The 24444-nt window shown below is 45.4% G+C and overlaps 1 protein-coding gene across 1 annotated transcript in view; it reads right to left on the bottom strand.

Annotated features, from left to right (window-relative positions):
- Window positions 1–19700, bottom strand: part of CLMP (CXADR like cell adhesion molecule) — a 357508-nt gene extending 337808 nt beyond the window's left edge. The window contains exon 1 of the mRNA XM_078681828.1: window positions 19372–19700. Coding sequence (XP_078537954.1) covers window positions 19372–19399 — 28 coding nt within the window. The 5' untranslated portion in view covers window positions 19400–19700. The remainder of the gene's footprint in view (window positions 1–19371) is intronic.
- Between the last annotated feature and the right edge of the window lie 4744 nt (window positions 19701–24444).

The raw sequence follows: 24444 nt of genomic DNA, 5'->3' as shown, positions 1-24444 counted from the left end.
AACGTGCAGCGTTGACGCGCAGCGGGCGCGCCGATTGTGCGCCGAAGGCGCGCCAAAGGTAAGCCCGTCTGCGCCCGTCCGCGCCTGGACCGCGCCCAGGGCCAGGACCCCTGGCCCCCACCGACGGAAGCCGACCCGACGAACCTACAACGCCGCCGACCTCCTCGCACTTAACACCGGCGGCATCCCGGGATGTCACTGAGCCTCCCCGAAGCATACCCACGGACCCTTCAGCTGCCACGCCTGCAAGTTCACCTGCACCCGGACCTACCCTGCACCAGCACCCGCCAAGCCGAACACCAGCAGCAACCACCTCAAGTGCATCCTGCTCAACACCCGCTCCGTCCACAGACACGCCATCGAACTCTGGAACCTCCTCGACACCACAGCCCCTGACATCGCCTTCCTCACGGAGACCTGGATGAACGCCTCCTCAGCGCCCGACATCGCCATCGCCATCCCAGAGGGCTACAAGATCACCCGAAGGGACCGCACCGCCAACCAGACGGGAGGAGGCATCGCCATCATCCACAGGGACACCATCCGCATCACGACCAACACCGACGACACCCTGACCACCGCCGAACACCTGCACTTCCAGATCCACACCGACCCGAAGACCACCCTCAGAGGCACCCTGATCTACAGACCCCCGGGACCACGCACACGATTCAGCGAGGACATCGCCGACTTCATCAGCCCGCATGCCCTCCCCTCCGCCGACTACATCCTCCTGGGGGACCTCAACTTCCACTTGGAGAACAACAGCGACCGGAACACCATCACCCTGCTCGATAACCTCGCCAACCTCGGACTCAAGCAGCTGGTGACCACCCCCACCCACCTCGCCGGACACACACTCGACGCCGTCTTCTCATCCAGCAAAGACATCGCCTTCAACCACGCAACAGGACTCCACTGGACGGACCACAGCTGTGTCCACTTCACCTTCAAAAGAACGACGATCCACCACCACCAGCAACAGGTTGCCCGAAGAAGCTGGAACAAGATCACAGCCGAGCAGCTCACCGCTTCCCTGAGCCAGCACCCTCCTGCCGGCTCAGCGAACCCCAGCCAGGCCGCCGACAACCTCACGAAGTGGATCAGCGACTGCGCGGACGAACTCGCCCCTCTGAGGACCCCGCCCAGCAGACCCGGCAGCAGAAAAGCCCCATGGTTCACCGACGAACTCAAGAGCTCCAAGAAGAACTGCCGAGCCCTCGAGAAAGTATGGAGAAGGGAACCAACAATGGACAACATGACCACCCTCAAGCTCGCTACCCGGAAACACCACCAACTGATCCGCGCCACCAAGAAAAATGCATACAAGGACCGGCTGGACAACAACGCACACAACTGCAAGGAACTCTTCAACATCGTGAAAGAGCTCTCCAACCCCAACGCTGGAAACAACGACATCACCCCATCGCAAGACCTCTGCAACTCCCTCGCCTCCTACTTCCACAACAAGATCGCGGACATACACAACAGCTTCAGCATCCAACCGACGCACGCCACAACCGCAGCAACGCCACCCACCACCACCCTCCGCGCCTGGACTCCGATCAGCACCGAAGACACCGTCCGCACAATGAACTCCGTCCACTCCGGATCTCCGACCGACCCCTGCCCTCACCACGTCTTCAACAAGGCCGACGCTGTCATCGCACCCCACCTGCGGGACATTATCAACACCTCCTTCGACACCGCCACCTTCCCTGAGAGCTGGAAGCACGCCGAACTCAGCGCTCTACTCAAGAAACCTACAGCGGACCCCACCGAACTCAAGAACTACCGTCCCATCTCGCTCTTCCCGTTCCCGGCCAAAGTCATCGAAAAGACCGTCAACAAACAGCTGGCCGCCTTCCTCGAGACGAATGGATCCCTCGACCCCTCACAGTCGGGCTTCCGAGCCAACCACAGCACCGAGACCGCCCTCATCGCTGCCACCGATGACATCCGAGCCCTGATGGACAACGGAGAAACAGCGGCCCTCATCCTCCTGGACCTCTCCGCGGCATTCGACACTGTCTGCCACCGCACCCTAGTGCAGCGCCTCGGCAACATCGGAATCCAGGAGAAGGCACTGGAATGGATCACATCCTTCCTCGACGGAAGAACACAGAGAGTCCGCCTACCACCGTACAAGTCAGAGGCCACCGAAGTCATCTGCGGCGTCCCTCAAGGATCCTCGCTGAGCCCCACCCTCTTCAACGTCTACATGAGCCCCCTCGCGGCCATCGCACGCCAACACAACCTCAACATTATCTCCTACGCCGACGACACCCAGCTGATCCTCTCCCTGACCAACGACCCCTGCGCCGCCAGAGCCAACCTGCACGAAGGGATGAAAGAGGTAGCCGAGTGGATGACGACCAGCCGCCTGAAACTGAACTCAGACAAGACGGAGGTCCTCATCCTGGGCTCCTCACCCTCCGCCTGGGACGACTCCTGGTGGCCCCCCGCCCTGGGCACCGCACCCAAACCGACGGACCACGCACGCAACCTGGGCTTCATCCTGGACTCCTCCCTCTCCATGACCAGACAAGTCAACGCCGTCTCCTCGTCATGCTTCAACATCCTGCGCATGCTACGGAAGATCTTCTGGTGGATCCCCACCGAGACCAGAAAGACTGTCACCCAGGCCCTCGTCACCAGCCGACTGGACTACGGCAACGCCCTCTACGCCGGAACCACCGCCAAGCTCCAGAAGAGACTCCAGCGGATCCAGAACGCCTCAGCCAGACTCATCCTCGACATCCCACGAAACAGCCACATCTCCGGACATCTGAGAGACCTGCACTGGCTCCCCGTCAACAAAAGAATCACCTTCCGTCTCCTCACCCACGCACACAAAGCCCTACACGATCAAGGCCCGAGCTACCTCAACAACCTAATCAACTTCTACGCTCCCAAACGCCACCTCAGATCGACCAGCCACGCCCTCGCCGCCGTCCCCCGCATCCGAAGAGCGACAACAGGAGGAAGGTCCTTCTCCTACCTGGCCGCCAAGACCTGGAACTCCCTCCCGACCGACCTGCGCCAGACCCAAGACCACCTCTCCTTCAGGAAGAAGCTCAAGACCTGGCTGTTCGAGCAGTAACGGCACCCCCCCCTAGCACCTTGAGACCCTACGGGTGAGTAGTGCGCTCTATAAATGTCTTGATTGATTGATTGATTGATCCTTACGCAGGCAGGCAGCATGTTGCAGGATGCCTCCCTCAGTGTGTGGTTACGTGTTGTTACAGCCTAGACACACTGGTGCTTCTGTGCTTGCATTTACAAAGAGGATGCTGTGTGATTTGCTTGGGACACGAGTATGCAGGTCTAGCCCTTTAAGGTCTTCTGAAGGTGGGGATATTTGTGCAAGTCACATTGAGCATCATCCATGCGGGCAGCAGCGGGACTGTGTAGGTCCCTGCTGGGCAAATAATGTCAAACCTCAGTTTCTTTTTTGTGTGCTAAACCAATGCCATAGGTCTTAGGAAAGGGTGTTGAACAAGCCTTTCAGACTTCCCTCTCCAAGATGTTGGTATGTTGAGAGAATACTATCAGACGTTCAGAAGTTTCCAATCGAAGGTCCAGTAGAGTCTTTCCCTGTGATGTCAATTCCTGTTTGAATCATATATGAGGAGACATTTGTTCCCCTATTTTTCCTCATGTTCTTTGTCAACTTTCAGCTATTTTTGTCCCCGACGTATGCTTCTTACAGTTGGAACTTCTACTGGAGCTGCTTATTGATAACCTTGCTTGTCTCCTTTCTCTTCTCTTAGGTCGGGGGAAGTTTGGTTCCTTGCTATTAACTTCTGTATTAAACTTCTCTCAAGAACTACAAGCAATGTCTAATTTGAGCCGGTGGTTTAAGGGGCTCGGCACCAGCACTTAAATTTCAACGCTGGTGCTTGTGACAGTCGGCCACAAGGTGTTGTCTATATACATTACAAATGATTATTATCTGCCACCCACGCCATCGTCATAGCTTTGGGGCCTGAAATAGTCTGAATTGCCACAGTTGTAGGAGTGTGATGCTTAGTAGTTGTGTTGTTACTATCACTGGTAGCACTGGCAGGGGCAATGTGTGGTGGTAGCTGCAGTGGCCTCCTGACGAGAGCCCTGGCACTTCTTTTTTTACAAAGTAAGCACAGAAAACAAGATTGCCAAGAAGGTTTTTTCTCCTCTGTTGTTCTTATCTCTTAAAAGAGGTTCTCTCAGGGAGTCAACTGACACCTTTAACTTGTACTATTAAGTGCAGGGTGGCTACTGAGTGGAGTGTTTCTTTCTTTCAGCAATCAAGAAGAAAACTTAGCAATCAAGAAGGAAACTCAGCAATCAAGAAGGAAACTCAGCAATCAAGAAGGAAACTCAGCAATCAAGAAGGAAACACAACAATCAAGAAGGAAACACAACAATCAAGAAGGAAACTCAACAATCAAGAAGGAAACTCAGCAATCAAGAAGGAAACTCAGCAATCAAGAAGGGGACTCAGCAATCAAGAAGGAAACACAACAATCAAGAAGGAAACACAACAATCAAGAAGGAAACTCAACAATCAAGAAGGAAACTCAACAATCAAGAAGGAAACTCGGCAATCAAGAAGGAAACTCAGCAATCAAGAAGGAAACTCAGCAATCAAGAAGGAAACTCAGCAATCAAGAAGGAAACTCAGCAATCAAGAAGGAAACTCAACATTCAAGAAGGAAACTCAGCAATCAAGAAGGAAACTCAGCATTCAAGAAGGAAACTCAGCAATCAAGAAGGAAACTCAGCAATCAAGAAGGAAACTCAGCAATCAAGAAGGAAACACAACAATCAAGAAGGAAACTCAACAATCAAGAAGGAAACTCAGCAATCAAGAAGGAAACTCAGCAATCAAGAAGGAAACTCAGCAATCAAGAAGGAAACACAACAATCAAGAAGGAAACACAACAATCAAGAAGGAAACACAACAATCAAGAAGGAAACACAACAATCAAGAAGGAAACTCACCAATCAAGAAGGAAACTTAGCAATCAAGAAGGAAACTCAACATTCAAGAAGGAAACTCAGCAATCAAGAAGGAAACTCAGCAATCAAGAAGGAAACACAACAATCAAGAAGGAAACTCAACAATCAAGAAGGAAACTCAGCAGACATTCTTATCGTCTAGTTTTTGACACTGTAGTATGATCTGAGTTAATTATTCGAAATGCGTGTCATCCTGCTCTGAAGGAGCCGCTTAACGCAGACACTTCTAGGTACAGTTCCTGATATTTGAGATAGACCTGCTACAATAAAAATGTTGTCTGTGTAGTGCGCTGGCGCTCTTTATGTCTAGGGCTGCAATATGTCAAATACCAACACAAATATAGTTTAGGTGGAGATATGGAGTAATGTGTCTGCTGTGGAGAGGAAACCATTTTAAGCTTGTGACTTTCACTTTATAACCTTGTGTGCTCCTTGACAAATTACTCTATTTGCCTGAAATGTTTATTTTTTATTTCCTTGCGCCGCAGAATGCACCATTTATATGATTGTTGGCATTCTACCTGAAGTGACATCTTGATGCCTTTCTATCCTGGCACCGAGCCCAAATTTGATGTTTTCTTTAATAATCAGGCACTGAAAGCTTTCGTTTCCCAAGTCGGTGACCTAGAATTACTCTACTGTAGCGACAATTCCTCACCTACCAAAATGTACAGTTTGCGTTAATGACGCATTAGGAAGCACTTGGAACAGGCCTAGGTGATTTTTGATTGTGTTTCTTGCATTGCAGTTCAGTCAGGCGTTTGCTGAGCTGCAAGCACTCCTGATTTCTGCACTGTGCGGTGGGCGTCGAGCTGCCTTGGTGGCTTTCTCGGCCTGGAATAGTGATTGGACATAATTGGCAGTCTCCCTGGAAGTAATGTGAAGTGACGTCCCCAGTGCGGCCAGGGTCTGGCGTCAAGTCCAACCTCTCAAACCAAACAAAGCCCTTTTTTAAGAAAAAAAATAGATGCCTTGAAGCAGAGCACTTCTGAGGCGGTAAAGTATACAGATTTTAATGGAAAATGTGGCTGGCTGAGTTAAGTGGGCGATAAGATTATATGTGAACTCTGTAATATGAATAATGTCAAATCCGCAATTTCCTGCATCTTCCACGCTTGCATCAACTGACTTATTTTAGAATTTCCCATATTCTTAATTTTTTTTAAAGATTCTAGATAAATCCACACTACATTTGGCTGGAAGGCCTCAGCGCCATGTCATATAAATATTTTGACTCCAGCACAGAAAACTGGCACCTTAACCTATACAAACGAGTGAAGAAAATGAATTGTTGAGGAGAGTAAAACGAAGACTGAATGTGAGTGTTCAGAACCTTCTGTTTCCATTGGCTAAGAAGAACTGTCACGTCATCTGTAGTTTCAAAATTGAGAGGCTTATATACAAGCCCCTTAGCTGCCGGTGTGTCACTTTTAATATGGGAAAAAGTGACGCACCAGTGGCACAACTACAAGCCCCCGAGTTCTGACATAGAAAAGGAAGCTATTTCATGGCTTCTCAAAACCTGAAATGACCATGAATTATTTTACTAACCTATTTAATAGTCACGTATCCCCGCTACCTCCATTTCCATTTATTATCAAGTAGGATATGACTTGTAATTTATTGAAATGGCCTTAAAAAGTGAAGTCCTTTGCAGATGTTGGCCGACCTCACATGAGCGTTCAAAAGAAGGAGCAGAGATAGGTTTTACCTAAACTGTGTGATAAAGTGTTGTGGGTGGCCCGCAAGTGCCTTACTGCCTAAGTCATTGGGTGTGTGGTCTCTAGGTGCCTTGTGTGATGGGTTGAGACATGTTTACTGAACTTGACTCTGAGATACGAGTCAAAGGATTTTTAGATTCTGCAGGGGTCATCTTTCATGTAACTCTATGTGATTGTTTGTATATGAGCGAACCTGCTGCATAGGCATGTTGTTTTTGTGTGTTTGTGGATGAGAGAGACAGAGAGGAACAGGGGGACCAGAATTCTGTGTTTTGTGTGCTTTTCATGGAAAGTTCTTACATTGCGTCCTCCTTGGCTTCCACAGTCATTTGGGTGTTTGTGTGATTCCTCCAAATGGATCTATTATTTGGAAAGTGTATGTGTTTTGGCAATGGTCTGTGGGGTGTGCATAGTCCTGCTAGGGGTCACCGAGCAGGTAAGTCCCCCGTAACCAGCTAATGGCAGAACTTTTGGCCAGGTCTGTGGTTTGCCAGGGTTCCCGCTGTGGTATGTGACCCTGTTCCTATCTGACATTTAATCCAACCAATTAATTAAAAGAACGAGCACAAATAATGTGTACAGACGCGTTTCTAACGATTATTGTCCACAGTGGTGTTTCGTAAGGTCTTTTTTAAGATTTTAGAGGTTCTGTATGATTGGTGCACTAAAATGTACAATCACTCGCTGTTTGATTCAAGTGGCTCATGGTTCTTACCTAAATTTCATTAAATTACCTTAAATGGAAGTGAGACTCATTATCCTAGAACTACGAAATGTCTTTGTTCAATGAAGTCGTGTCATTCCATAATACTGGCAGGAATCAATGCATGACTTGATGAATTGTTGGCCTCTGCTTCTGATACGTCCTGGGAAACGCTTGTGCAATTGTTCTAAAGATTTTGGCAGTAATTTAGTGAAATCTTGATTTTGTTGCAACATGTTACAAAGTGGCGTACTCTCTGCCATGTGGCGTTTATTTAGAATAGGAATAATTTGGGGGTATTTTTTAATCATTTTAGAGGTATTTGGCATGATTTTTATTTAATCATGACATTATTTTTCTGCAGTATGTAAATTGCGGTGTGCCCCACTGTGAGATACCTGTTTAAATATGAGAAAATTAACAACTGTTTACAATCACTCTAAAGGTATTTTCTATAATTTTTCCAAAATGATGATATTCTTGCATGCTGTAAAATGACGTGTCATCTTCTTAAATGTATGTCTTTAAAATAATTATTGCTTGCTTTTTCCTTAGCTTAAGTTTCTATATGGTCACTATCTTTGTCAGTTTCCGAATTAAATTCAGCAACCATCCATGTGAGAGCTGCGGATGAGCGTGTTGATTGGCTTCAGGAATCTAGTGACCTACCATCCAGCCACACTACTCTCCCCTTACCAGAGCATCTACCTCCTACGTGGCAACTAAGGACCAAAAGAGCAATGGGAGCTTTATGTGGTGGTTGACCTCTGTAGCCGTGTAATGTCCTATGGCTAGGACCCTTGTTCACGTATCACAAAATCACCCCACATAGTCTAGGAACTGTTCCTAATCCTACATTTTATTGTTATCCTGCTATTTCACCAAACAATTTCTTGTTACCATGTTCATTGACTCCCCTTCCCTACTAACCTGACTTTTCAGGTCTCGCCTACTAGACAGCGCATGCTCTGTCAATTGCGAGACAAATAATTAGCTTGCAAAGGACTTACAACCCGTCCATTGCTTTCCATTGGTTGGGTTTATTGTCACTCTTGTTTGCTTGTTTGTAATTTTCTAGATTGCATGGGCCTTCATTCATCTTCATGTGTTTATCCCTTCCCTGATTCATAGATGCATTACTTGTGTCCTTCCACTGCTCTTTTTTCAAGCGCTACTTCCTTCTTTTTGTTTATGTACTCCAGAAGACTGCTTGTTTTTTCCAGTTGTGTCCCAAATTGATCTTTTCTCCCCCCTCTGCTACAGGTCTCTATGTTCCTCTCTCTCTTCTGTGTGTTTCTTCCCCTCTCATCCCTGCTTTACTTTATTGCCCGTGTACTCCTCAGTTGATAGTCCAGGTTGCTCTCTTTTGCCCATTTGTTCTATTCACCCTCACCTTCTATGCTGTTTCCCCACCCATGCCCTCTGTGTTGCTTATTCATCACATGTGCCCCTGGATTTGTTTGCCCCCACCCATGCTTTCAGGTGTTGCTTACACCCTCTGTTGCTTGGCCCTCATGTGTTGCTTCGCCATCATGTTGCTTCCCCTTACCCACTTTTCATTTTAGTTCCCGCTCAAATCTATGCAGTCTTCCATTCCCCGCAAAACATTTATAGAGCGTGTCTTTACAAGTTCAAAACTGCCCCGATTTGCAAACATGGGACTTTTTTTAGCTGTATAATTCACTAATGACGACCACTTTTATTTTGGTAGTCGCGCCTATTTTCTGTCAGAGGCCGGCCAAGCTTCCCCCACCTCTCTTTCTACCTTCCAAGCTCCATTTTTGCATCCCAGTTGACTGGAGGAGAAGAGGTGCAACAATTGTGGGAAGGAGGTGGTAGGAGAGCAATGGAGTGAAAGGGGAAGGGAGGAGGCAACAGAATAATGGGGTGGTAGAAGTACACCAAAGGAGGGGACAGGCGAGTGAAACATAAAGCAATATGTGTGAAAGAGGGAACAGGAGACAATGGAATAAAGGAGCAGAAGGGGGAGAGGGATATAAGTTAATGAAGAAAATATTAGCAGAGGGGAGGGAAAGAGAGATAAGTGGAGCAAATGATAAAGGAATGTGTGAAGGGTCGAGGGAATAAAAAGCTTGCTGAGGCAGGGCTCGAGTCGGGGTACCACGCAGGTGGACGGCATGCCCCCACTTATTTTACCGGGGGACGCCGTCCCCCCTGCCAAACAGCTGGGCTTCAATCTTTGGCCTCTCTGGGACGAGAAGGTCGGCACCTTTCGTGACGTCACTTCCTGTTGTGACGTCACTTCCGGTGACAGCGTCCCCCCACTTCTTTTTTTACGACTTGTACCCTGCTGAGAGGGTAGGAGTGAACAGAATGTGAAAGTGGAAAGGAGGAGCAGGAAGGAAGGAGGAAACAAAACATTTGCGGAGGGAACCGAAAATCTTGGAGGTATTAGGGAAGGTGAAAAAGGATCAGTTAATGAAAGGGTAACCAGAGGGGGAAAGTAGAGGTGAAAAAAACAAAACTAGAGGGGGAATAGGAAAAGGATGGGCAAAACAGTAAAAGCAAATAGGGAACAGGAGAGAACATAAACAGGGCTTATAAGTGTGCAGGGTGGAAAAGGAGAAAGTATGAGGGAACCAGGATGATGGAATGAGAGAAAATAAAAACAGAAGAAGGAGGGAGAAATCCCAGTGATGGAATGAGGAAATTAATCAAAAGAAGGATCAATAGTTAGAAGGAATGAAAAGCAAGAAAGGGAGGATGAAACATGACTGATGCTATCAACTATGAAGTTGTTTCACTTTTTCCATCACCTCACACAACCCCAGAAGTTTGAAAGAAATCACTTGATTTCTGAATCATTTGTGACATACTGCCAACTCATTAGAACATTGAGACGTTTTTGTGTAAATGTCTAGAATGGTGTGATTTTGATGGCTCTTCTGTTTATACATTGAAAGGGCTTTTCTTCGTTTTATAAATTTGCACACCATAAAATGCCCAACAATGTGCAAAGCTGAAAGAGAAATTACCACACTTGAAAAAGAACAGAGCTTCTTACTTTTGCCGCCTTTGATAAGCATAGCACTCATTAGTAGTCTTACAGGAGATTGCATCCTCATTTTACCTTACAATCCCACGCACCCTGAGTATCGTCTGTTAAATGTACTATTATTGGTATTCAACAATACCAATTTCAATGCAAATTATTTGATATTTCCTTCAGTATGTCAACCATATCATCCCCTGCTGTGGTGCTAAATCTAGTGCTGTTAATGTATTTGTAATCTTCATAAGGTGAGGATTCATATTACTGTAAAGTCTTGACTGGCTATGTAAAAGATTGTATGGCTAGAGGAAGATAACACTGATGGGCTCTCTTTTTTTTAATCAATGATTGAAATAAATTCGAAGCAGTCTGACTGCACAAGGCTCACTAGATATGTTTACCTTTCTAACTGTACCTCAAAGCACTAGCTAGATTTGTAGTGGATACTGGTGTTTCCATGCAGATTTTATCTATGGATCTTACAGTATGGTAAGATGGAGTAGATAGATACTTTCCCAGTAGAGCCCCACCATACTTATGTCCTATTCAATAATTTAGGAGCTTGAGATTAAATATTTAATTAGATTTACAAAAACAATAAACAAATGAGACAATCAACTCAATCCAGTTCCCCGCTATATAACCTAAATTGATGACTCAAAAACCTCCACTAAAAAGCAATGAACATATTTCTTAGTTATTATATTCCATTGTTTACATCAGCAATGCAATTAACACTTAATAGCTCATTTGTAACAGAATGTTTTCTTCCTTAAATGGTCAATAATATAATAACTCCCCATTGGGGACCTTCTTTTATCATGAAACTTGTGGCAATTAAGAACACAAAACTGTGAAAAAACTGATATAATGTTACCCCCTCAGGCCACTACACACTCCCATTCAGAATGTACTTATTTTTCCTTTGCAATTTCTTCCTTGCCGAGATGAGGGAACTCAATTGCTGGCTCCCACCTAACTGGAAACAGGCAAAATACACAGTAGAAGGAGCAAATATCTTCTTCAGGTAGAAGTGCGGCCTTGCAATCTGTGTCACACAGCATATCATTTTTCCGTCACACAGTAGTTTTTCGTTGAATGTTGTTTTCCCAGTTTGTACCTGTGTTTGCCAACCAACCATGTTGGAAAAAACATATTCCATACTGCTCCCTCATGAAAGGGCCATCCTAGTCAGAGAAGGGGCTAGCTTTCGACTTGACAACGCCAGTGCATCATACAGAGGCCTGCTAAACACATATCTCCACAAGCTGCAGATGGTTCTAAACGCCACCATCAGATCCATTTTTATATTTTGTTAAAAAACTCATATATATGTATTGAAGTGTGGAATTGCTTCCATTGGCTTCCAAGTAAAGTTAATACTATGTTGAAGGCTAACTATCTTACATGCAGTGCTATATGTGACTTTACCCCCTTTCCAAACTTAAATGTACATCTACACAGAACAAGAGTCAACTATCTTCAAAATCAAACTTCACCCTACTGACCAATCTTAAGATCAGTCAATGAACCACCGCTCATTCATCACCAACCAGGAGGACTCAAAAAGGGTGGAAGATTCTTAAAATTCTCGGAAACCTAAACCTGCCTAAAGAAACCAATCACATCACATCCAATTCCTAAATCTGCCTTAAAACCTTCCTTTTTCGAGACACTTTAAGTATTCCTTTTTCGTAGGCCTATCCTAGACAACACTGAGAATATGTTCTCTGAGATCCGACGTCCACTAAATTTCATTGTGTTAATGTTCATTGTATTCCACTGTGTTGTGCTCTTTTCATTTCCCTATACTTCTTCTTATGTTTACCTTGTTTCTTTCCGGAGTGGTCTGAAGCGGCCATAGGGTGACAGGTACAGAACTTGTAAAACTTCTTCAATAAATAAATAAATATAAAGTCAAATATTACTTTTCCACCCAAGTAGCCTTTGCCAGGTACAAGATTCTTGGCCAGATCCTGCAAAATTATTTGTAACTTAAATACCTGTTCAAGGCACTCCCTTCCACGGCTATTTAGGTTCACCAGAGAGAGAACCTCTGCATTATTAATGGACTATAAACATACCCTTAGTAGTAGTACATTGGTATATAAAGCTATGACAAGCTGTATTACAGTTGGTTATCTTATTACTTTTTATAGTTTACAAGTGTTGTTTAATATAGCTATGTGTTTATAAAAAAAACACACAAGATGATGGACGGAGTGTTGCACAATGGCAAAACATTCACCCCCAGTCACAGATCTGGGTTTAATCCATCGTTATTTTGCTCACCAAGCTACCCCAGTTCAGACATTGCCATATGCAAATCAGTCTTGACCCTGTGCCTCATGGGAACAGTCCAGACCGAAAAAAAGCATGGCACTATCAAAAATATATAACATCTACAGGAAACAATGTGTTTTCCATGAAAAAGTGTACTTATGAAACAAAGAATTTTATTGGTTCTCCATGACTGTTAAATATCTTGCATCTCATTGAGAGATTCAATAGACTCCACTAATCTAGTCAGTTATTGGTTGGACTATCTTATTTAAGAATTTACCTGAATGTATTATACAGTAACACACGAAATTGCAAACACATTTTATCTGAGATGGCTTCAGGTGGTTCGATTCCCAGATCTACCTACACTCCATTGTGTGCAACAAAAGAGCATGTTTTGGTATATGCAAAGTTTGGAAGTCAGATTTAGGGTTGGAACCAAGATCTTTGACCAATGAAAAGGTTTGAGCAGCCATAAACGGGTGCCGGTGGTTGTAGGTGGTTGCCAAGGGTACTCACTTTTGGATACCAGAACTCATGTTTCATTATCAAGTTTGGACCCAAAACAAGCGAGAGCAAGGCAGAAAAGGAGAAAGAAGGACGAAGAGAAAAATTGGGAAACAGTATCAAACCTCCAATAATGAGATAAGGAGACTGGTAGGGTACCGTGGCTGTAGACGGACGCATAGACGGACGCATGAGGTGGAAATGAGATGAGGTGGAACTGAGATGAGGCAGTCTCGGTATTCAACACCCCCAGGGCCGGGATGCACCTTAAGTGGGTCACTAAGGCCTTCGGCATCTGCACATACGTTTTATAAGTTTAACACTGAATTAGACAATTTGTCACATCCATTCACCCCATAATCCGAGTCTAACCTCATTCAGCTTTCCTGGCCTATTGCAGTGTCTGCTTTTAGTCAACTGAAACATATATCTCACTTAGATGTTTTGGAAATATCAGGATTTATATTTGTGGCTCACTTTGCATCATATATGGTACAGAAACAATTGCTGTAGATTTTTTTTATCATCATGAATGGTGCAATAACAAGCACGAAATTGCTTATTTTAGAGGAAATATATCATATCTGAGGTATACAAGAGACTGATGTCTTAAAACAATCCCCATTGCCTCATATCTCAGTGTTTGTAGTTTCATAGATGTCAAAGGTTCATTTTTCTCACTCTATAAAAGATGGTGAGTACCCGATGTTATTATAATTCTCTTCTCATGCATGGTAGGAAGTCACAAGGGCACTTGTGCGCGCGCGTTATGATTTCCATAAGCAGCAGAAAATGAATTCTCAAAACTCTAATGGACTATGAAATCAGACCCCATACCGCGTGCTCTTCTGAGGGCATCTGTAATGTGATTACGGATCTCATTAATGATGTGATATGTGATACAGGGTATTCTGTGCCACATGTAATTTGTTTGGTAAAATGATGGAGCCTCATTCAGGTTGCACAGCATTTCCGGTTTCCTTGCACTTGGCATATAATGTATACAATTAGATATATCTAATGAGTGTGTTGACGTTGGAATCCCAGCACTGTGTCAAATCCAGACATACCGTTCCTCGAATATCCCATTCTGCTGCCAAACCAAAACCATCCTTTAAACATGTACACAACCTGGTAGATTTTAACATTTACCTGCATATCAAATAATTCTTGATTTTTTCCCCTGACATTGGATGAACCAAGGCCCGTCGCATTTCATGGCCCCTTGCAGTCTGGTGCTTAGGAGGGTATTTTGGTGAAGTGGTGGAAGCCATTTCTCAACTTTGTGGAAACTGACTTTAAAATAAGTTTGCTAAGCACACAAAGTGCCATTCTGGGTCTGGCTATATCTGTGTAACACCTCGTGTTAACTATTCTTTTAAAAAGTACAATAAGAAGAAGTAGCTTTAGTGAGTGGGCTGTCAGTCAGCTGCTTCAGCAATTGGGGATCATTTGACTTTCATATGTAGCCATGGTTTGAATGGGATGTCAATCGAGCTCGTTGCATTTCGAGGAGTTTGCATTGGCTTATTTCGGTTCCCATTAGGTTCTGGGGATGGGTGTCAAGCAGTCCTTTGGCTAGCCTGCAGTTGTGACATCATCCTTAGCTTTTAATTGGGAGCTAGCATTTGTTATTTAATGTATTTATTTTGCTGTTATGATGAGATTTACATTTTGATGTATGGCTTTGCGTATAGTAACTGTTTGCTGTTTGGATGCGTCAATCTGTTATAATGTCACAGTGCAATTCACTAATCGCTCTTGCACATTCATCTGTTTCACGTTACAGTCAGAATAACATTGTGTTGGATGTATAGCTTTTTTTGGTCAAAGGTTAAAGACATGAGCTCAGATAGGCTTCCTTAAAGATGCAAGTAGAATACTTTGTCAAAAGTATCTCTTGTGTAATGTTTTGTAGCATATCCTTCTTTGGTTCTCAACATACAAAGCAAACACCATCCCATAACTCCTATTTTCAATACCCTTCATGAAGGATACAGCTTAACTCTACTAATGCCTCATGTTCAGCAAAGAGAACCTACTCCCAGTTTCCTTATTGCTGCAGCCTACTGAACCTAATGTTACATCTTGATGAGATTTTTGCTCTAGGTCCCCAACCAAACATCTATGCGGCCATACTCCAAACCCCACTTTTGTAAAGCTAGAGTTAAACAGAAACACATATATATGTCACACATCTCTTACCCTCACATTTCACCACTCTGCTCAAGCCTACATACTCCAAACAAACGCTTGTACCTCAAACTGACATTAATCCCAGATACACACACTACACTTCAGCAAGTAAACACACCACTTACTCACACAAATACTCAGATTATGCAACACACCAACACACACAAGCCCTCCAACACATGCGCACACCTTTCATTCACAACTCAAAATCAACTACAACAAAATAACACACTCCACAGACTCACACCACCCCAACACAGACATAAAGACACAATACACTGTCGGCATACAAGTGTACACACCAGAAGCACATGCTATTCTCAAAGACACCAACTGCACACCCCTTCAAATACGCAAACAATAAGCAATTCACACATCCTACTGGTAGCCAAATACATGTACACACACAAATACACATGCAGACGCACAGATATTCATGCAAGAACATACTAATATGTCACATATGCCGACATACACGCCCGTGAGGCTGTGCAAAAAGCACATCACACTTTCACACACATACTTGCTCCAGTCCTCACCATCGCTGCACACAAGCACGCACACTGTTAGATTTTGATTAAATCAATTGAGTGCGGAACTATAAAAATGCTGTCAGGGTTCATTAATTAGAGCATATTCTTTGAGAGTATCAATTATGGTAATTCCATTCTGCTGCATTAGCCCCCGCGTTGATATACATTCATCGGCACGGTAGGGTTATGGATTGGCCATTTAAAGATATGTCCCTCCGACAGCTCTCTCCGGTAACAGGCCCATTCCTTAATTAGACCGAGTTTCTTGGCTACACTATAGAAAATGAAGAGCCTTTGATTCCTGGCCCAGGATTCTCCCAGGGGGCCCAGCGTGCTCCCCCCTCCACCTCCATTCCATAATGAGGCTACCTCTGTGCTCATATCCTGCCTGCACAGTCCCTGGCTAGGAATCCCGCAGTGTTACAGGCCTAGACTCAGAAGCCACGCTTGAAGCCCTCCTTCGTACCAGAAAGGCTCGCGCGGCCACGAGGTGGGGGTGGTGCTTTATAGCAGTGCCCAAGTGTAGCACGCCTGTTGTGCTTTGTACTTTTGGCCTAATGAATAAATAAGGCAAACCTATTTTTCACCAGATTAATATTGCATGTTGAGTGTCAAGGTAGAGCAGAAACGGAATTTGCGGTGCGAATGCCTGTGAGCTCACTACAGGGGAAATTCCAATTGACCAGTTACAAATGGTGTCTAGTGGATACTGCTGACAAAAGGGTTACTGGACAACCAAAGACCTACTAGCTAAACATTTACAAATGGCTTCCACGAGATTCAATTGCTGGGGTGTGGTTCATGCACATCCAATAAATTACTAGGTTGAATATTCCACTTGACCAGCTTTAAATATTGGCTACTGGACCCATTTGCTAATATAAGACTTATTAGCGAGCCCCAGAGATCAGCCCAGATGACCAGGTGCAAATGGTTTCTCCTTGGTACAGTTGCTTGCAAATGGGTTAATGGACATCAAACAATTTGCCATAGAGTCCACTCCACATAACTAGTTGCAAGTGGGTTCCACTGGATCTATATGAAGACTTGGTTATATGACATTCAATGAACTATGAGGTAGATCACTCCAGCTGAACATTTTCATATGGTGTCTTCTGAATACAGATTCTATCATTAGCTCTGAAGCATCTGTTAAACAGCTGTGGAGAAGGTACCAGTCTTGTGTTAAGTGTGATTATTTGTATTTACAAGTAAAACTTACTTTATATTTGTTCTCTGTTGTCCTTCTATAGGCCAATATCCAGAACACTAGGGTGCAAATGAATCCAGCAGAACCCATCTGCAACGTGTGAGCCGGCCCTTCTGTCATTATTCAGTTCTTCCCGTGTTTATTTAAGTATTTCCTAAATGTTTGCAGTGATTTACATTCGACAGACGCTTAATGTAACCCCGGGAAACAGGCCTTTACGTCGACAGCATTGGCGGAGCGTCTCCAGAGCTTTGAAGCTCACAGCTCAACGACGTGTGCGAACGGTGCTACTATATGTGGCCAGAAGATCCGTGCAAAGAAACGTACACATGGCTGTGTTTTCCATCTCTTGCTGCCAGCCCCCCGCCCCTGCCCCCGCAACTCTACTATTCCTTATTCTTCCCTTTCTGAACTTGTGCCTTCTTAGTTTCTTGTTTTCAGTTTCCCCTTTCCTCACATTCCACACATTTACTCGATTATATCACCCATTGTGTCTACCCTCTTCTTGCTTCTTTGCACTTTTATCCTGTTAGCTCCTTTCCATACCCCTCTTCCTTCTCTTTTCGCTCTCTTTATTTTCTCTTTTGTCTCTGCTTCACTTTCCTTCCACTCGCCGCCTCTTTCTCTCTCTTGTCCTCTCTGCCTGTTTCTCCTTTGTTCGATAGATGTCCCTTAATAGTTCTTTTTGTCACCCCGCCCCCTCTTGTCTCTCGTTCTCCCTTGCTCTTTCACTCTCTCTTCTCTCCCCCCCTTCTATTGCTCTATACATATACACATAGATATTAAGGTATCTGTTGACAGATACATATGTTGGATGGCGTTGGGGTCCTCGTTTACCAGCCCCTCTCTGTCTCTCATTGTTTGCGCCCTCCCACCACAGTTCCCTACACTCACTATTTCCCCCAGCTCTCTCGCTTTTCATTCCCTCCTCTTTCTTCGGATCCATCCCCCCCCCCCCCTCCTTCTCTCATCGCCATATTCATTTTTACCCCACCTCTGTACTTCATTTCTCCCCCTTCCTCTCTCCCACCCCTTCCCGCTCCCTTTCTCTCCGTGGGACGCCCCCACCCCTGTCCCCCGCTCCTTTCCTTTCCCCTTAGCCCCTGCCGCACTCCTTGCACTCCCCTCCCCTCTCCTCCCCCCCCCCCCATCACTCGCTGCTCCAGCACATCTGTTTCAAATCTTCGAGCTCTGCCACGGCTGGAGACAAACGCGCGCCTGTTTTCGGAACCTGAAAAGGAATTTTACCTCTTTCCCGGATACAATGTACTTTTTTTTTTTTCAAATACAAAAATAACAATGTGTCTTAAACTCGAGAACCTTTCCAGGCTCCTCTTTCAGGAGATGTCCAAATGTTCGCCGGTGGAATGTTTCCTCGAGCTACTTTCACAAAAATGTATTTTTATTCTCAAAGCACAGTTTACAAACGCTGCGAAGACTTTCTCAAAAAGCAACCGCAATGCCCGACAAGAATTAATGAATGCTGTTTTTCTATAGCGTCTGTGTTGTTCTTTGAGGAAACTTCAGTGCGCTTTGTACGGTACATAAATTAGGCAAGAATTAACAGCGTGTGCACAAATTGGGCAAGAATTAACAGCGTGGGCAAGAATTAACAGCGTGTGCCACTATATTTTTCTGTTTGTCGAATAAATGTACATCCTAGCACGAAACATAGAAAGCAAACTAAACAGTGACATGAACTCGTTGGTTGTATTCTCTTTTGATGCCATTTTACAGTATAACATACTAGATTGCTTTCTTAAATTACCAATTGTACTCTATAAAATAGACAGCTGCATTTAACTAGGCACCTGAATAAGTCCGATGGACTTCGTTGAATCCAGTTCCCAGCATAACTGGTTCCTCGAGTTAATAATTCATTTTTAATAGGGGAGATGTGGAGTTTAAATAAAATAGAAAGGCTGGTAGTTGTCTCGTCATGTGCAGTAAATGCAATACAAATGAATGAATAGTTTGATGTAGCGCACATCTGGGGGACGCATTCGCACCATAGCGCTCCCAGTTTGTGGCATATGAGCGACCCTGACTCACAAGAGGTGGACAGCGACTTCCCCAGGGTCACACCACTTTTTCGAACGGGGACGCCGGGATCCAAAGAAGATAGGCAAGTCTCTCATTTCACGAAATGAATATCTAATTGGCCCTCTGGAATGTCCCACTATGGACGTTATGCCCCTTACCTAAGAGAAGTCCCCTGGGCGTCGTCATTTTGAGGTCCGGGTCCGGCTTCCGTCCCGCAGCTCAGGTTGTCTCGGTGTCTCCAGAAAGGGTAGAGTCTGCTAGGCGTCAGACATCCCTAAGTGAAGCATGCGGCAGCTCCAACTTCCCAGGCTGTCAGCATCCCTTCCACATGCAGGCAGCGGGAGGGGCTTTTGGGGGTCCCCCTGACAGCAGGTCCTAGCGCACCCCGCCCCTGCGCTCGAACCCGTGGCGGCACCGTGCCTGGGCGCAGAGGCAGCACGCAGCACTGTCCTGAGCCAGGCCGAGCGAGGCACTTCTCCAGGTCTGCGAGGGAAGCAGGCGTGGAGCAGCAGTGTGCAGGAAGGGGGAGGCATGGCAGGGCCCCTCCCAGCCTTCAGACTGGAGCAGCAGCAGCAGGGACCGCTCGTGTGCAGATGCTGTTCAGCGCTGGCAGGAGTTTTACCTTCTGCGGGGAAACCCCACAGCCTCTCGGCTTTTTTTTTCTGAAAGTCGTGTCCAAAATGCAAATACCTCCATGTTTTGTACCGCGTTCAGACCTTTCTAAATGTATAAGCACGAGATGAAGTGCTGTGCTCTGCGTCACACAACGAATGGAGCCGGCATTAGAACCCACGTAAATGACCCTGTAGGACATTATTAAATCGCAGGGTCAAAGTTCTCTCTCTGCAGACTCACCTCTATGTTTTAGGGGCTGGCGAGACGCATGGCACATTTTGCCGGTCCAGGTGATTTTGTCTAGCTCCAAGTGTGGATGGATTGTAACCGAGGCAGACCTGGCGATTTGGCCATTACGGAGTTTCCCCAGCCAGGTCAGGGCAGTGTTTGTCTGTCTGACTGAACACGGTCCACCCTAGATAGGGCATGGCCCCTATATTAGAATAAATGTGGCATAATCGCTTAGAGATGCCATCCTAAAATCCGGGTTCAGTCTTGCAGTCGGCTCGCCATCCCGTTGCTGTGATCAATTAAATCACTTATGCCTTAAAAAAAAGTTTCCATGTGTGAAGCACTGTGATTCCCTGCGGTTAAGTTCACGCTATAGAATCTCGGCGTCGGCTCACCGTACTGTGATTGTGGACGAACTGCTCATGTCTTAAAAAGTACCTGTAATATTTAATTCACGTATAAAGCACTGTGATTCCCTGGGACGAAGTTCACACCATATATTTGAACATTTTTGTATTAATATGCACCGTTTAGACTAGATTTTTCTCTAAATATATCTTTGAGTGGAGCATAGCTTAAAAAAACCACTGGAAAGAATCATTCTTGCAACGTTCCCTTGCATAGTCAAATTTGAGGCTATTTTCACAAGGTAGTTAAGCCTGGGCAGAGCTCGTGTAGTTCTGCTACGCGGAATTACGCGAAGTGCAAAAAAAATAAGGGTGGGCGGAGAACTCTGCTCTGCCAGCAGAGTGTGTGGAGATTTCCCTACTTCGCCGAGAACGCAGAGTAAAGAGCAAAATTCTGACTCTGCAGCGGAGCGGAGTTAGCCAGCACTCTGCTAAATTGGCTCCCCTCCTTCAACCCCCTAGTAAAATATTACTTACAAAGTCATTTAAAACCAATACATTCACTTACCTGTATTGTGGCGTCTCTGGGATGCCCCCTTTCTCCTTGCCGCACATTCTGCAAGAACTGCGCATGCGCGCGCACATGCATGCGCAGTTCTCACAAGATGTGAGGCTAGAATGCCCTACGCTGTAATTTTCAGCACCGGGTGTCCACGCTGTGAAATTATTGCGAGCGCCACAATGCACAATGCAAGCAGGCGAAAGCAGGCGCTGCTTTCCTTCTGCTGCTCAAGTGGATTTTCCACTCGAGCGTCAGCTTTCTCAACGTGAACGGACAGTTTCTCAACGCGAGCGGTCACAAGCATACGTGGCCACTTGCTTTGAGAAATCCGACCACCTACGTTGAAAAATCTCGCAGGGAGGTGGATTTTCCTCGCTCATGCTCACCGACTTGATGTTGACTAGCACGAGCGAGGAAAAAACTCAGCAAACTCCGCAAGCGCAGCGGAGTTCCCTGCCCGGTCTTAGTTTTGTTTCCCACTCTGGTCCTAGTTTGTACTTTGTAGTCAATTAAACCCTCTAGTGATCCTAATACTAAGACTGGAAATCTGGGAGAATGGTAGCCCAGATGACAAAGACCAGTATTTGTGGTTTTGGATAGTCCTGTCAACTGCCGGCAGGCAGGGTGAAACTGGTTCACTTGCAGACCATTCTTTAACTTCAAGAAAGATTTCTGAAGAGAGTGGATTCCTGAACATAAACAGATCAACCATTTAATCTTTTGAACCCATGGTTTATGTCCCATATCTGTTCGAAGGCAGACCCCAGGCACCTTGATGAATGTATGTCGGGACTGCAAGATGTTGATAATGTAATTATGAGTGTGGAAGTGACTTGACTTTTATATGACACAGATGGTCTTTTGGTTGGGAAATTCTTTGACAAATGCTAGTGGAGTGATCCAATGGCAGGCTTGATAGGGCTAGTGTATTTAGACCAAACAGGCCTGGAGCTTCTTCATTCATACTCCTTGGCAAGTTGTTGTGAGCCCTCTTGGAGAGAGTACTGTATATAAACCGATGCAATGGTCCTAGCAGAAGGTCACTTGCTTCATGATCAGTGCACATTTTTGGGTGGAAAAAAGGAGAGGAGGCCACCGTGTAACTCTCATAAGAAGTGGGATGCATCCTTGTATATTGAATACTCTTGAGGGATACAGAACAGGCTACATTGAAACACGGCCCACCCCATGTTACATTTAATAAAGTTCAGATTTTATCCAAATTATGTTATTATTGATCTTCCTTCTGTGTTTATTATTTTTTAACCCGATCAGCTTGATGTGGGGGTTCTTGCGTTTTTACCAGGTGAGTAAGAAAAAAAAGTAATGGAAAATGAAGATTAATAAATATGATGAAAGAATAACATCAATAGGTGTCTTTAGTAGAAGGCTGTCAGACATTAGGATAGCATGTCTGAAATATACTGGGTTCAAGGACTACTTATACCTCGTTGGAGGACAGATTTAGAGTAAAGCTTACTTGCAATGAAGACGTTGAAGCAGGCATGACACATCCAAGAGAGCTGCATGTATTCTGAATCTGGACTTATGGGACCACTGAAGCAGGGGATGTAGGATATGGCCATGTTAAAGGTTTGGCTATCCTGACAGCTGATGAAAGACAATGTTTTTCATGTCCTTAATGTGTCCTTGACCAGTATTGTAAGATTGATTGAGTGCCAAGACATTTAAGTATCCAACCATTTGGGGAACACCACATCCCTGGTCTTTAATTCTAATTATTGGGGGCGTGTGGACCCCCCAACCCAGGGGACCGCCACCTCCCTGGGGCTCAAATAATATAATGGAGGGGGTTTGGTTGCGACCCCCTGGCCCCGGGGATCACCCCAGGGCTAAATGAAACAAAGTAGGATGGGCCATGTGGCCGCCCTCCAGGAGCCACATAAGGCCTTGGGGACCACCATCTCTTCAGGGCTAGCTACTGCTATGTTCTGGTGTGCCCACCCCCAGGAGATAGCTGTTTGCTATGGCTTGGCAGGAGCTTTACCGGAGGCATAAGGTATATTTAGCTCAGGTAACTATAACTGCTGAATTTCACTGGTTTTGTATGAGGGAAATCTGAGTCTAACTATAATGTCCCTATAACCTTTGTTTTTTTTAGTGAATTATTACCTACTGGTGGTCACCAGTAGGTGGTTACAGTTAGGACCTAGTTACCATAGGAAAATCGCAACATTCTATTCCCAATAACTTTGGCGCCGATTGACGAACTTCGCGAACTTTAAAAAACTTATGGCCCGCTCCGGTCTGCTCCTATCTTGAAAGTTTTGGGTGATTCAGCAAGTGGGGGCCGAAAAAAAGGGGGGTCCCAAAACGTGTTTTCCCCATGCAATTTCCCACAGGAAACGTTAGACACGGCTACAGCCCGAACTGCTGAACGGAATTACACCAAATTTGGCAAAAAGGTAGCCCTTGGTTCAGAAAGATCCCTTTTTAGGTCTCACTGAGTCAGCGCATGCGCTGCCCTGCAAAACATTTAGTCAGTGGCCTTTTGGAAATGCTTCCAAAGGCCACTAGCTTTCGGTTACGCGCACAAGCGCACGCCTCTGCAATCAAGGACTGCTGCACGCGCATTCCTCGTGTGCTGAGCACAGAGCGAGTCATCACAATTGCGATCTCTTTCCCCACGATCGAAATGACATTCTCTTTCACTGCCGCTTGAGTGCAGTACTCACTCGGAGGCCAGAGGTTGCAGGGCACTGGCTGGATTCTAATAGGCAAGGCAGGCATCCCTCAGTGATGCCAGTGCTACCACCCTTTTCCGAGCATCTTAAATAAACACTGCTTTTGTTATGCTGGCAACGCTGCGATGGCTTGGACCGGTCGGCGCCATATGCAAATACTATATCACGTCTACAGAAACAGGCTTGCACGAACACATTCCTGAAAAGGTTGGTGCTTTTCTTTGAGGTATCCACCACATGCAGATAAGTAAATGTGTTTACCAGTGGGTCCATTCTTTGAGTCAGTAGAACCATGAAGCGTCTCTTAGCAGGTGAGCAGCTTAAGGCCGCTGCCCCCAGAGTGTCATTAAGCCATGAGAAAAGGAGGTCGGCCTGCCAGCAGTTGAATGCTCTTATACCAGTAATTTTCAGAATACTCAAGATCGAAGCTGAACACTGTGACCAATAGCTCTAAAATTACCTTCTGCGCCGCCCGCCTGTAATTGTGGATGCACTGAGCTGTGCAAATGGAAGGGATTTTCTAAATTCCCAAACCTGCTGACTGCACTTCTTAGTATCTATCTTCCATACACAACTCTATTCTTTTTCCACAAACTTTTCTAAAAGTGCAGCCTGTAAACCACACATGCAGTATAAATTCAATCTTTTTCCACAATCTATTAGTGTGCTTGGCTTCAGAGTCACCTTTGAAGCACTTTGCAAATGAGCGTAGGTAAAGCCAAGAGGTCAGACTTTAATGTGCGAAATAAAGCATGCAGCATGAACATCCTG

Source organism: Lissotriton helveticus, chromosome 3_1 (genome assembly GCF_964261635.1).
Source record: "Lissotriton helveticus chromosome 3_1, aLisHel1.1, whole genome shotgun sequence".
In the NCBI taxonomy this organism is placed as follows: domain Eukaryota; kingdom Metazoa; phylum Chordata; class Amphibia; order Caudata; family Salamandridae; genus Lissotriton; species Lissotriton helveticus.
The sequence above is the reverse complement of the archived record's forward strand: the minus strand, read 5'-3'. Positions and strand labels throughout refer to the sequence as shown.